The sequence below is a fragment of the Loxodonta africana genome, chromosome 4, assembly GCF_030014295.1.
Source record: "Loxodonta africana isolate mLoxAfr1 chromosome 4, mLoxAfr1.hap2, whole genome shotgun sequence".
NCBI lineage: Eukaryota > Metazoa > Chordata > Mammalia > Proboscidea > Elephantidae > Loxodonta > Loxodonta africana.
In genome coordinates, this window is record NC_087345.1 from 54,216,518 (window position 1) to 54,231,042 (window position 14,525).

General features: G+C 37.2%; 1 protein-coding gene across 1 annotated transcript in view; it reads right to left on the reverse strand.

Annotated features, from left to right (window-relative positions):
- The window catches only part of PTPRQ (protein tyrosine phosphatase receptor type Q), a 253,770-nt gene that overhangs the window by 216,830 nt on the left and 22,415 nt on the right, over window positions 1-14,525 (reverse strand). Inside the window, 1 exon segment of the mRNA XM_003405222.4 lies at window positions 8,352-8,524. Within this exon segment, the coding sequence (XP_003405270.2) occupies window positions 8,352-8,524 (173 nt within the window).

Here is a 14,525-nt window from a genome sequence, read left to right on the forward strand (position 1 = left end):
CTCCCAATGATATTTACATAACAAAATTATCTAAATCTTGGAAAGCCTTTAGCCAGAAAAGTGTTGTGGTGAAAAGCAGGAAGACATCTATAAGATCTACTCTAGTAGCCTTCGTGATTAAAAAATAAATAAATAAATCTCTGGATAAGGAATCCTATGTCTATGTCGGACAAGTTAAAGGTCTTCCATCTTCCAACAACCACTTCGGCCTCCACAGGGAAATCAGGGGGCATGAATCACAAACACATAACTCAGAGATGCTCTGGTATTCCAGTCAATATTTTATGCCTGTACAACACAGCTGTTTCCACTATCAATCAGTCACCCTTTGAGGATCTACTGTGTACAAACCCTACTGAAGGTAGAATGAGGTAGTACAAAGAATTTCCCCATGAACTATGATTTTTGCATTAAATCTCTCAACATTTTCTACCCCATGTTAGATAAATTATTGAGAAGCCATAGCATTCCATCAATTAACTTAGTTACACATCACTGTTGACAAACTGTCATTTCAACCTAAAATTGACCTGAATACTTTCGAGTCTCCAAATTTCTCACAAATTCTAGTATTCACTGGAAAGACCCTTCATAACAAGATAGTGATTCCAACTTTTATTTCATAGCAATCCAGAATGTAACTAATTATTACCAAGTGTGCCATGATGTGACTAGTCTCATGCTTTACTTCTTTATAAATGGCATTAGATGATATTAGATATTTCAAAGGACTAAAAATAAATAATTTTAGAAGCAAAAATGTTAAGGAAGAGAAGTTAACAGAGTACTGGGAAGGAGCAGAAAGAAGCAGTAGTGGAAATGGAGGAAATAGAAGGAGAAAAAAAGGTCCATTATAAGTTCTAAAAGTTTTGGACTCATTCACTATGTCCAGAGTGCCCACCATCATCACTACTGACACTCTAGAATGGATAATTTTCTGTTGTATGGGGCTATTCTGGATATTGTAGGATGTTTAGCAGCACCTCTGTTCCCTACCCACCAGAAACTAGTAGCATCCCTCCAGTCCTGACAACTAGAAATGTCTCTTAAAAAAACAAATAAAACCCAACCTGTTGCCATCGAGTCGATTCTGACTCATAGCGACCCTATAGGATAGAGTAAAACTGCACCGTAAAGTTCCCAAAGAGCAGCTGGTGGATTCAGACTGCTGACCTTTTGGCTAGCATTCGAACTCTTAACCACTGTACCACCAGGACTCCAGAAATGTCTCCAGAGATTGCCAAATGTCTCCTGGGGGCAAAATCTTTACCAACTGAGAACCATTAGGGAATGTCACAATTCATCAACATGAAAGACTTCTTTCTCATATGCTACCCAGGAAGCCTTGGAATTTAGAAGTGAAAGAATTAGAAGTTTGTAGAGTTGTATTCTTAACACACCTGAATAAACTTGATTTTACATGTAATAATCTTCATTATATCTAATATGATTTTACTTTTTTTTTAAAGAATTTATCAATTTAGACTCACTAAAAGTCTATGGAGTTAAATTAATGAAAAGTTTGACTTATTTCTAAGAAACACTCTATATTTTATTATAAAGTATTACGTAGTTAAGGCTAACTGTTATCAAGTAGTGATAAAAACAAACACAGTTACTATGTGGTTGGAAACCTCTTAACGGATACTGTCTCATTCTACACATCATTTGGGTGACAAATCCTTACGGTGTGATTCTGTTTATGTTTTGTATGCTCAACAAAGCATATCCCAATGCATTCCCAAACTACTCTCAGGTCCTGTTCTCAGCCTAACTCCACAGCAATTAGCCAAGCACTTAGCTGGCTTACTTCTCAAGTTTGCCAATGACAAATACTGACATATCCGAGATATATGTTAGATGAAAAGATGTATCTGTAAGAATATCAGATGTTTGTGATACTAGACAGCAAGATGGAGTGTGTTAGGGAAAAATGCCCCACATTCCTAACAGAAGAACAAACAAGTACAGGGAAATATCTGAGTGTTAGCAGTTCATTACAGAGATGACTTTAGGGCTTTTCGGACTTTAGTCTCAGTAGAATGAGGTTCCCAAAGAAATTAATTTTTATTCTTTGACTGCATGGATAAAAGTAGAAATTCACACCAAGGGAGAAAATAATTCTGCTTAATTTGGCTCTGGTCAAACTATGTATGGAATACGTTGTTTAGCTGAGTAAGAGGATCATGGCCAAACTGGAAAATACACACAGGACAGCAATCAGTAATATAAAGGACCTGGGAACCATGACTGATGTGAAATTGAGGATGTTAAGCCTTAGGGAAACCTGGGCTACTGTCAACAAATGATAAATAGAAGTTAAATAGTTGTGTATTATAACTGCAAGTACTAACATTTTAAGCTATCATGTGTCAGATACAGTGCTAAACACTGTATTATCCATATTATCTCATTTCATTACAGCCCAAAGGGATAGATACTATCAGCTCCATTTTACAGTAAAGATAGGCGAATCAACTGTTCAGTTCACAAAACTAGTGATAGCAGGAGTAGAATTGCAACATATTTTTTCTGGTTCCAAATCCCACATTGCTAGCTACTATAATCTACTGTATGGGTCTCTAGGGGAGAGAAGGGACAAACATAAAATTTAGAGGACAAATATTGCAATTCAGTAGAGTTAAAGGACAGGGTAGTTTCCTTACTCATCTTTGTATTTTCTACGCCTAACAGAATGCCTGGAATGTCACAGTTACTTAATAAATATATGCTCATGTGACCATAAAGAAGAATGTTTTAAAATTTATAAAATATGAGCTGTTTTTGTGATAGTGGATATCCCATTATTGGATATGGCTAAATATTTTAGCACAGGCTCATATTCCAACTGTTTATTAGGAATGTTATAAATGAGATGCATGTATAAATTAGGAAGTTCAAATAAAAATCTTCAATTCTGAGATTCAATGTTCTGATATCTTTTTAAAATATTTGTTTGAATATTAAAAGTACATATTTTATCTTGTCTATATAGTCCCTGTTTATCAAGGAACAATAGATATAGATAAAACAGAAAGGCCTATCAGAAATTTTATAGTCTAGTGAAATAATTATTAAAGTTTATAAGAATATATATCTTTTAGAGTAAGTTTTCATAATTTGAATCTATTCACTTATTTAGTTAACACTCTTACCACTACTGATGGGATTAATTTATAGACATATTTATTCAGTATTTTATTTTACTCTTACACAAGCACCAAGGAACTAAATTTTTCTCTAAAAAGAGATAAATTTTATAGGAAATAATCTAAAGCTAAGGTCAGATGACAGAGGATCAATAATGAAAGGAATTTTGACTGTAAATTGTAGATAATGTAAACCCATAACCCGTTGCCATCAAGTCAGTTCCTACTCATAGTGACCCTATAGGACAGAGTAGAATTGCCCTATAGGATTTCCAAGGAGAGGATAGTGGATTCGAACTGCTGACCTTTTGGTTAGCATCCAAGCTCTTAACCACCATGCCACCAGGGCTTCGTAGATAATGAAGGGCCATTGAAAAAAATTTCAATACAGTAGTGATCAGATCAAGCATAATATAGGATGATTATATTTTAATATATATATAAATAAATAAATAATAAAAATTTATTTTTTATTTTTTTTGTATTTTAATATTCTTAAGTTTCATCATCATCATAAATATATGCACACGGCTACAAAACAAAAAAGAAAGATAAAGGATTTACCATGAATATAACATTCCCTATGCAAATTTCCCTTGCTCCTAATTTTACTCCCCAAAGCAATACTTCTGGGTTTACCACTTATGGTGTTTACTTCTAAATCACTAAATAATATACTCACACTGCTTTGTTTTGACCCACTCATTTTATGCAGTATCTACTGGCTTTCTGCTATGATAGTGGGCATTAGATTACTTACACAGATACATACACACCTTACCCCATCTATTTTCAATTTATGTTAGGCTACTTTTATAATTAAATGATAAACTTAGAAGAATTATTCTTATACATGGGTGAAATATGAAATAGTATACTGGGAAAGAGTGGTGAGCAGCCACTAAGGTGGTCTTCCATTATCACCTGGTGTTCACACTTTTATGTAATCCCCTCTCCTTGATGTAAGAGAACCTGTGACTTGCTTCTAGTCAACAGAAAAAGGCAAAGGCGATGGGATGTTACTCCTGTGGTACATTACATTCTATAGACTAGAGCTTTCCTTACCTACTTGTTGAAGTAATGGCCATACTGGGAAAGCCCATGTGGGAAGAAACTGTGGGAAGCCTAGAGGAACAGGAGGTTCCAACAGCCAGCAGAAACCAGGGCCCTTGTTCTCCAGCCACAAGGAAATGAATTCTGCCACAAACTTGGGTGAGTCTGAAAGTGATTCTTCCAGTCAAGACTCCACATAAGCACAGAGTTCACCTGGAACCTGGATTGCAGCCTTATGAGACTCTAAAGAGACAGCCCATCTAAGATGGGCCCCTGGCACACAGAAACTGTGAGATAATAAATGTGGGCCATTTTAAGTGCCAAGTTTGTGGCGATTTGTTGCACAGCAATAGAAAACCAATTCTCTGAAATAACAACACTAGTCCAGGCAAGAGATTATGCAACCCTGAGCTTGGGCAGGGGTAGCAGCAATGGAATACAGGTGTATGTAGGTTGACTGTGTAGGTAGAAACCAACGTCATTAAGTGGCTATTGAGTGCTAAGTAGAATCAAGAGTCAGAAGTGACTCCAAGGTTTCCAAGCCACTGTTGGTTAGAGATTGACTTTTAGATTCAACCACACTCAGGTCAGAGATCTGCAGTATGCTCAGTCTAGGGGATTAGGAATGCTAAACCTGTTACTTGGTACCTAGGCTTCAAGTTTAGCCTCTCTTCAGGCTCTGTTCTTGATACACTGAAACTATTAATTGCCTGGACAGACCACCTTCTTGTATGCCCTGTAGGGACCTTCACAGGTCACCATCATTGTCCCAATATCTCTAATGTCTATTCATCATCCCAATTTCACTTTCTCCCTCCTGTCATGAACCAGGCCTTGGTATCTTAAAGAAGATTTTTGTTTTGTTTTGTTTTGTTTTGTTTTTACAGGGCAACATGAATTTAGATGTGATAAGCCCTAGAAGAATCTTCCAGCAAATGTATGTTGTTGAGAATCCACAGTAACAGAGAGAAAGATGAGAATTGAAGGCAAATCAAGAGTCATGCAAACAGAAAGCAACAACTGAAACTGCGAGATCATGAGAGTATGGCAAAGTATTACAAAGTCATAGTGTCTGAAAGCGGAGAAAATAGGAAGGAATGAATAAAATAGCCCATTGTGCAAAAGCTGGAATGAGAGGAGCAGAAGAATAGATTTGGGGGGATATAAAGAAGATGAGGATGGCTAAAAATATATAATCACTGTATCTGACGCTTGTGAAGTCACTGGTGACTTCTGACAACATTTCAAAGATTTAAAGAGTCTTTGAGATAGGGAGTGAAGGCTACTCTTTGAAAAGTTTAGGTGTGAATGGAAGGAGAAAAAATTTTATCCTAAAAGGTATGCCAAGGTCAAGGAAAGGGATAGGTGTTTTATATGTCATCTCATTTACTCCCCACCATATAAGATGGTGTCATGTATTGAACTGTGTCCCCCAAAAGTATGTATCAACTTGGTTAGGCCATGATTCCCAGTATTGTGTGGTTGTCCTCCATTATGTGATTGCAATTTTATGTTAAAGAGGATTAGGGTGGGATTGTAACACCCTTACCCAGGTCACATCACTTATCCAATATAAAGAGAGTTTCCCTAGGGTGTGGCCTGCACTATCTTTTATCTTATAAGAGATAAAAGGAAAGGGAAGCAAGCAGAGAGTTGGGGACCTCATACCATCAAGAAAGCCATGCTGGAAGCAGAGTGCATCCTTTGGACCCGGGGCTTCTATGCAGAGAAGCTCCTAGTTCAGGGGAAGAGTGATGGCAAGGACCTTCCTCCAGAGCTGACAGAGAAAACCTTCCCCTGGAGCTGACGTCCTGAATTTGGATTTCTAGCCTTCTAAACTGTGAGGAAATAAATTTCTCTTTGTTAAGCCATCCACTTGTGGTATTTCTGTTATAACAGTATTGGATCACTAAGACAGATGGATATGTAAGCTCTATTATAAAAATGAGAGGAGTCCCTGGGTGGTGCAAATGGTTAAGTGCCTAACTATTAGCCTAAAGGTTGGTGGTTTTAACCCACACAGAGGTACCTTGGAAGACAGGCCTGGCAATCTGGTGCTGTAAGGTTATAGCCTTGAACACCCTATATAGAGAGAAAAGAGTTCTACTCTGCACACATGGGGTCATCACAAATCGGAATCGATTTGACGGCAGATAACAACAACAATAATAATAAAAATGAGAGCACCAAATTTCTAAAAATTGACCTATCCGAGATCATCGAGCCAGAACATGGCAAAACCAGCCTCGAGGCCCAGGTTCATTTAGATTTTGAGCCTCTCCCATTTTCTGTTTCCCCACATCATCTTCCTGAAAGATGAACTCAAGGGGAAGCAGAAATATTAGAAATTAATCTGATCTAATGAAAAAAGATACCATTACAGAGATAAAGAGAAGTATAATGTCTCATTTTATTGAAAGAGGATAAAGAAACTTCAATGAGAGCTCACTAGGGCTAAAGGCCCAACACAATGATTGATAATCAGAACAGTTCAAAAATATTTAGCGTGACATTATAAGAGTTTTGTAGCCACTGGCTCATTAAATCCTCATTATCAACCCTTTGCTACTGTTAAATCCCCCATCTTACAAAAAAGGAAGCTGAGTTTCAGAGAGATCAGGCTAATTTTCCCAAGGTTATACAGTCAGTAGTGGTAAAATGGGGTTTAAACCCAAGCATTCTGTCTCCTGGGTCCACACTCTTAAAGGCCCTGCTATACAGCCTAGTAAGCGACCAAGTTGGGATTTAAATACAGATTTGTGTGGCTCCAAAACTCATGCTCTTTCTACTATGTCACAAGTATTGCAGACCTCATAGACGGGTTGAATCTTAAGGAAGTGTTTCTAGAACCACTCGGCTTAAAGAGAGAAACAGGTGTGACTGGCCCTTCATTGGACATCATTAGCAGAACTGGAAGACATATCTCCAGTCCTAAAAAGGACAGCTTTCTAATTTAAGACCGCTTTTTTTTTCAGCAGGAACAGAGGGTTAAGCCTTTACCTTTTGCCTGAATTGTCAACTAAAGTATCAAAGAAAGCATAACTCAACATCTTTTGTACAAACAAAAGAAGTTACCATAGGATTATAATTTAACCCAGGGCTGGAGATGGTGAACAATTTGAGGGGATAAATTCCGGGTAGCCAGCGTGCACTGAGCACATGGAAAGGCCAACTTGCAAGTGGTTGCCATAGAAAGAAGACTGGTACTGGAAATACACTGGACAGTCTATGTGGCAGGGAGGGAGGAATAAGAGCACAGCTAGAAACAGCAACATCTCTGAACCAAAACAGTGGAACCCAGTCAGCATCAGGTGGCATCTCCAAGGCTCAGTGATTGCTGCACTGTTCCTAGGTATGTTTATTCTTTCTGTGCCCCAGAGAGAAGACAATATCTGGATATGACTAGCCTAGAGGCTTAGAGGGCCCTCACGAGTGAATAGCTGGCTAGGTAAGGCCAATGATGACAGTGAAGAGAAATCAGTGCTGCCTGCATGTCCTGTCAGAAACAAAGGGAGGGAAAAAAATGAGACTTACAGGACAAATGGAAGCAAACACGTTGCCAAAGGATCCAGATTTTCTTATGTTAAATCTATGAAATGGCTTAAATCTCTTTTATTTAGTTAAATGATTTATTTAATCAAAGGTAGTCTTTTTTTAACGAGGCAGCTCTGAGAAATTTAGCTTCCCAAAACCAAATAGGACATAACCATTTATCAGTAACAGCTTCTAAAATCACTGTGCCTTTCATTAGCAACTGTTCCAAATTGCAAGCACAGCCTTGGAAGGAGTACTTAAATCACAGCAAGGTTTCCAAACAATTCATTAACTAAATTACCATAATAATATTCACTTATGGAGGTACTTTTAAACCAAAAACCAAACCCATTGCCCACAGAGTCTATTCCAACTCAGAGATACCTGCTTGATGGCTCAATTAACATTTTTCATATGCTAAAAAGAATAATAGCACTTAACTAATGATACATGTCTTAGAATGAAATACAATTTAACATCACCCAAACTTACTTCACTTTGTACTTTGAAACTTGTCAAAGATTTTGTGTTTGAGTGCTGGCAAAGCTTCCAAGTTATCAATGCCAGAACCATGCAGAAAGGGCTCACTAAGATGTGAAATGAAAAGTGTAGTACCTCATCTACTCCTGTGAGCAAAGTATTTTCCAAAATTACTCCTGTTTCTGAAACCAGCACTTCCACTCGGTATTGGTTAATGATTCCATTTGGCTGTCGCGGTTTCTTCCAAGTAATTCTTATTTGTGTAGCTTCTACTTCTGCAAGTTGTAAATCAAATATTGCTCCTGGAACTAAAAAAAGAATAAGAGACTAAGGTAAAATTTTAAAAATTCCCTAAATTCTTAGCTCATGATTTAAGATATGTAAAAAACTCTATTAAAAATAGATTAAAACAATTTTCTAATTTATTAAAAATTAATATGGTATAACATTGTTTCAATACAAAGACATTTAAAATGAATTTCTATGCATCTTTCTCAAAAACTCAAATAAAGAATAGTACAACCTGGAATAATATCTTCAAATTAAAATGTCACAGCATGGTTCCAAAGTTCTTGTTCAGAACAAATTAATTAATAAAAATAACTTCCCAGTGAAGCTGCCTATTTTTGGATGATTAATGCTCAGTTGAAACCATTAAAGCTTCATAAAAATTAGAGCATATCAAGCAAAAATTTTCCAGAAGACTTTGGAATGTAGTTGCTATATTCAATTAGACCATCTCCTAATTTATTAAATGAAATTATTTGAAGAGTTGATTGAACTTGTCTGCTGACTTTCAAATTAATCCTGTGAATCTCAAACTTCAGGTGTGCTCACTCTTTACAGCAGAAAAGAAAAACAAGGATAAACTAACAATCAGTTTAAAATAAAGCATTGAGTACTTAAAGCAAGTTCTAGTTATAAAGTCACCAAGACTGACTTCTAGAAAACCTCCCAGTGCCACAGGAATAATGGATCAAGAATAAACATTTCCTGGACTTTTGTCCACTTTTTTTTTTTTTGTAGTTAAATGTGTGATTATGATAGCCAATTTATCTCTCCAATCCTCAGTTTCTTCATCTATAAAATGGATACATCTGTCCACCACAATACAAAGTTAATGTGAGGAAAAAACAGTTCAGGAAAATTTACAAAATGTAGATTTAAGAAAGAGTAGAGAATGTGACATAAAAATATTGCCTCTTATGATCAAAGTGAGATAACATTAAATTTATTTCCCTAAATTGAGATGTTTGGCAGTGGTATAGTATTAGCAAATTTCAGTTAAAAGATAAAGACACTAGAGGTGTCTCTTAAGACAACAGAAAGAAATTGAAAATCAATGCCACAACTCCAACAAATATTATTTATAGTTAGTGAACGTAATTAAGCTTAAGTTAATCGTATAGTTACCATATAGTAAATTGTATAGAGTTTTCAGTGAATGGATAAATTTGTTTTTCTTTGTCTCCATAATGGTACCAGTAAATAAGTCTCCTAGATATTGTAACAGTACAAATAGTCATAAATTATTGTCGAATAGTTAAGGCCTAGATGGAGAAATCATTCTAGCCTGAGAGTGTAACCGAATTCTTCGAGTTATTTTCCTGTCCTACTAGCTGATCAAAATAAGGCGGAGGCCAATTGCAAGGGAAACAGAAAGTGGCAATTTATTTTCCATGCAGACAAGTAGCAACGTGGAGCCTAGCAGCCAAGAGACCACACGCCCCCTGCCCAAGGGGATCAGGGACCTTTTATGTCCTCGAGTCCCCAGGGGGCAGGGATTGGCACCTGAAACCCTATACCCTGAGCCTTTCCATGCCCAAATTTGGAGATCCAGATGCTAAGTCATGCTGAGTCACTTTTCATAGGAAGTCCAAGTTGTGGGACTTCTCGCTTTACAAAGGGGCTTGGATGGTGCTGTGTACTGGAGAATATCTTCCCCTCTGGTGACGCTCAGGTCTGAAGTCAGTTAAGGACAACATTCTCCAGATCTGCACATGTGCCAAGATCCTGGCCTGTGCATGTGCAAAGATCTGGCACCAAATACAAACAGCAGTTAGAGACCATGGCTTGCAAGGACAGTGAACGAAGGGAGGCAGCCACAGCAGAGCGGGGTTTCGAGAGCACTTTATTTGATTATTGCAATGCAGATTTCAGTATCTAGAATGGGCAAAACCTGTGCTCAAAACTAGGAGGTAAACAGAGCATGAACAGAACTATAATTTGCTAATTCTTTAAAATGATTTTCTAAAAACATTTCCATTTATCTCTATGTAAAAGGACTACTCTTTAGATTGATCTCCCTGCAGGTGTCCTTTACTGAAAGAAAATACAGTTTGATCTTTGAAGGAAAGAGGGGGAGCTCCAGCCTAGGACCTCTGTCTCAGTCATCTAGTGCTGCTATAACAGAAATACCACAAGTGGAAGGCTTTAGCAAAGAGAAGTTAATTCTCTCACAGTCTAGAAGGCTAGAAGTTCAAATTCAGGGTGCCAGCTCCAGAGAAAGGCTTTCCCTCTCATTGTTGGGTCTGGGGGAAGGTCCTTCTCATCAATCTTCCCCTGGTCAAGGAGTTTCTCATCGCTGGGACCACAGGTCCAAAGGACGTGCTCTGCTCCTGGTGCTTCTTTCTTAGTAGTATGAGATCCCCATGTCATCTCTGCTAGCTTCTTTCTTTTATATCTCAAAAGAGAGTGGCTCAAAATGCAATCCAATCTTGTAGATTGAGTCCTGCCTCATTAATATAACTGCCGCTAATCCCATCTCATCAATTTCATAGAGATAGGATTTACAACACATAGGAAAATCACATTAGATGTCAGAATGGTAGACAATCACACAATACTGGGAATCATGATCTAGCCAAGTTGACAGATACTTTTGGGGGACACAATTCAATCCATGACAACGTAACAGTCACTGATTCATTCATTCATTCATCATTCAACAGATTGAGTACCTATCATAAGGTCACTCTTCTAAGTACAGATGATAGAGTAAGGAATAAGACAGATAAACCTTTTTGCATGAGTCATCTCTCATAAAGCTTCTTTTCATTAAAATGTCCCACCAGAGCTTATATTTCTAACATCATATTTAGCAACATACATTTTTCAAGGGAGGAGAAAAAAACTTTCCAATTAACTGTGTAGTATGAAAATAGCAATGCCATTGAAATAGTAAGCCTATTCCACCTTTCTTTTAAATTTTATTCAGGGGTCACTATGTAGACAAAGGAAACCCTGGTGGTGTAGACAAATGAAGCCCTGGTGGCACAGTGGTTAAGAGCTCGGCTGCTAACCAAAAGTTCAGCAGTTCAAATCTACCAGCCACTCCTTGGAAACCCTATGGGACAATTCTACTCTGTCCTACAGGATTGCTATGAGTCAAAATCAACTCAATGGCAATGGGTTTGGTCTTGACAAAGGCTTAGTTGGTAATACAGAATATAAATCATAGAAGAGATCTGGCATTTTTCCATTTATTTTGACTGATATAGACTCTCAACTGAAGAAGACAATTTAATGACTACACTCATCACATTAATCAAGCAACTAAATACTGCTTTGGGTTTAAACACTGCCTATTGGAAATAAGTGAAATGGTCAGCTCAGTTTAATGTAACATATTAATGTAGTAGGATACCAAAAATCACCCAGTAAACCAGAAAAAAATCTACTTTACTGTCTCTTATTTTGCTAGCCAAACCTGAAAGTAGTAGCAGACACTGTTACTTTATCTTAATTTGTAAGACTTTTTTTCAGTAAACAATTAATATTGCCCCATGACACGAATGCCTAAAATTACAAGTAAAGATTATTTCCCTAAAAACATACCCCAAACTTTTATAAGAATAATAACTGTAAACCTATCTTTTTTTTTTCTATGAAAGAAGAAAAAGCTTAGGGGATAAAGGAAATGGAGTAGACAGCACTGTATCTTATCTTAGAAAGATACTTGATCTGGTTACAGCACAAATTCTTTCAGGGAAACCAGAGAAGTGTGGATTATATCAAACTCCTTTAATATTGATACAAAATTAACTAAAGAACATCAAACATACAGGGCAATTATTCATGGTTCAGCATCAATTCTGAAGGTGTTGTCCACAAGAATAAGAATCATTCTCAAGTCAATACATTTATAAATTTTACTAATAAATTATAAACAGAGTAGACACATAACCAAAAAAAAAAAAAAAAATCCGAACAGTTTGACTTTTTCAAATGAAAAATTATTAGAAGAAATAAAATAGACACAAATGGCATTGGGATAAAGAAAATACATTAAGTAAATTTTGCCGTTATCTAGCAAATTAAATCTCCATTAGAATTGCATTTTGAAAATATATATTAAAAACAAAAGCCCTTGAGGGACCACAACTACCACAGCCTCCACTAGACTGAGTCCAGTACAATAGATGGTGCCCAGCTACCATCACCAACTGCTCTGACAGAGTTCACAATAGAGGGTCCCAGACAGAAAAAAAATTGGAGAAAAATGTAGAACAAAATTGTAACCCACAAAAAAAGACCAGACTTACTGGCCTGACAGAGACTGGAGAAACCCTGATAGTACAGCCCCCAGATACCCTTTTAGCTCAGTAATGAAGTCACTCTTGAGGTTCATCCTTTAGCCAAAGACTAAAAAAAAAACCCAGTGCCATCGGACAGGCCCATAAAACAAAATGAGACTACAGGGGCACACCAGCCCAGGTGCAAGGACTGGAAAGCAGGAAGGGACAGGAAAGCTGGTAATAGGGACCCCAAAGCTGAAAAAGGAGAGTGTTGACATGTCATGGGGTTGTTAACCAATATCACAAAACAATATGTGTACTAACTGTGTAATGAGAAGCTAGTTTGTTCTGTAAACCTTCATCTAAAGTACAATAAAAAAAGGAAATAAAATAAAAGCCCGTGATAATCCTGAAGAACACAAAGCTGGCAGCCTCTCAATTTTCCTACAAAGATCTTACTGTAGGAACACATGTAGGAACTAACCAGTTGAAATCACTGAGGACAAAAGTCTTCTTTTTCCTAGTCTATTTATGGGGGGGAGTAAATGTGGATTTCAATATTTGTTTGCTTTTAAGAAATCATATTGCTACCCTCCTTTTAAGGTGGTGACAGAAAAGTTTATTAGGGGACACTGAAGCAACATTTTTTAAACATTTTATTTTACTCCCATAGAAATATTAAAAAAATGCCATTTCCTATGTTAAATTTGGAGCCTTGGTGGCACAGTGGTTAAGAGTTCGGCTGTTAACCAAAAGGTCGGCAGCTTGAATCTACCAGCTGCTCCTTAGAAACCCTATGAGGCAGTTCTGCTCTGTCCTGTAGGGTAGCTAGAAGTCGGAATAGACTCGATGGCAATGGTATTTTTTTTTTAAATGTTATATTCATCAGCGTTGTCTGATTATGAAAGAGGCAACTCTGATATTTTGTAACATTGGAGATTATTATATGATTAATTTTTCTCAAAATAACCTGTTTTTCATGTCTATGTATAAATCAACTCATCAAAATATTCAAGTATATATGTAAGAACTTTATGAAATATGTAGAAATGCTATAACAAAAATGATGTTTATTTTATCTTATTTGTTCTATTTTTTAATGATTAACAGCAGACTATCAACTGTAACACCTTGTTAGCTGAGGTCAAGTCAGCCTCTTACTTATGGAGAACACGTACATAAAATGCTACTGGGTCCTGACCCATTCCCATGATCAGCCGCAGACTGGACCATTGTTAGTTATCCACAGGGTTTTCGTTGGCTGATTTTCTGAAGCAGCTCACCAGCTCTTTCTTCCTAGCCTGCCTTAGTCTGGAAGCTCTACTGAAATCTGCTCAGCATCATAGCGATGCACAAGCCTACAATGACAGAAGGGTGGAGGCTCCCCGTGAGGTGTACTGACCAGGTTTCAAACCAGGATCTCCCCACAGAAGGCAAGAATTCTACCACTGAACCAAGCAAAGTGTTAATGAAATCAACCCCACTATAATGCAAAAGAGGGCATTGGTGGTTCACTGGTAGAATGTTCTCCTTCCATAAGGGAGACTCAGGCTGGATATTCCATGAGGGAGACTCAGGTTGGACTACCGGCCAGTGCATCTCATGCACAGCTACCACCTCTAATAGGTCAATTCAACATTTTTCTAGAAACCTCAGTTGTTTTTGAAGGTACTAATTAACAAGAATCAAGCTAGTCTGAATTTTTAAATAGACTGTAGACTACTTTTAAAGTTACAGAGAAGGAAATAAATTCAGTAACCTTAACTGAAACACTAAGAACCCTATGGTATTA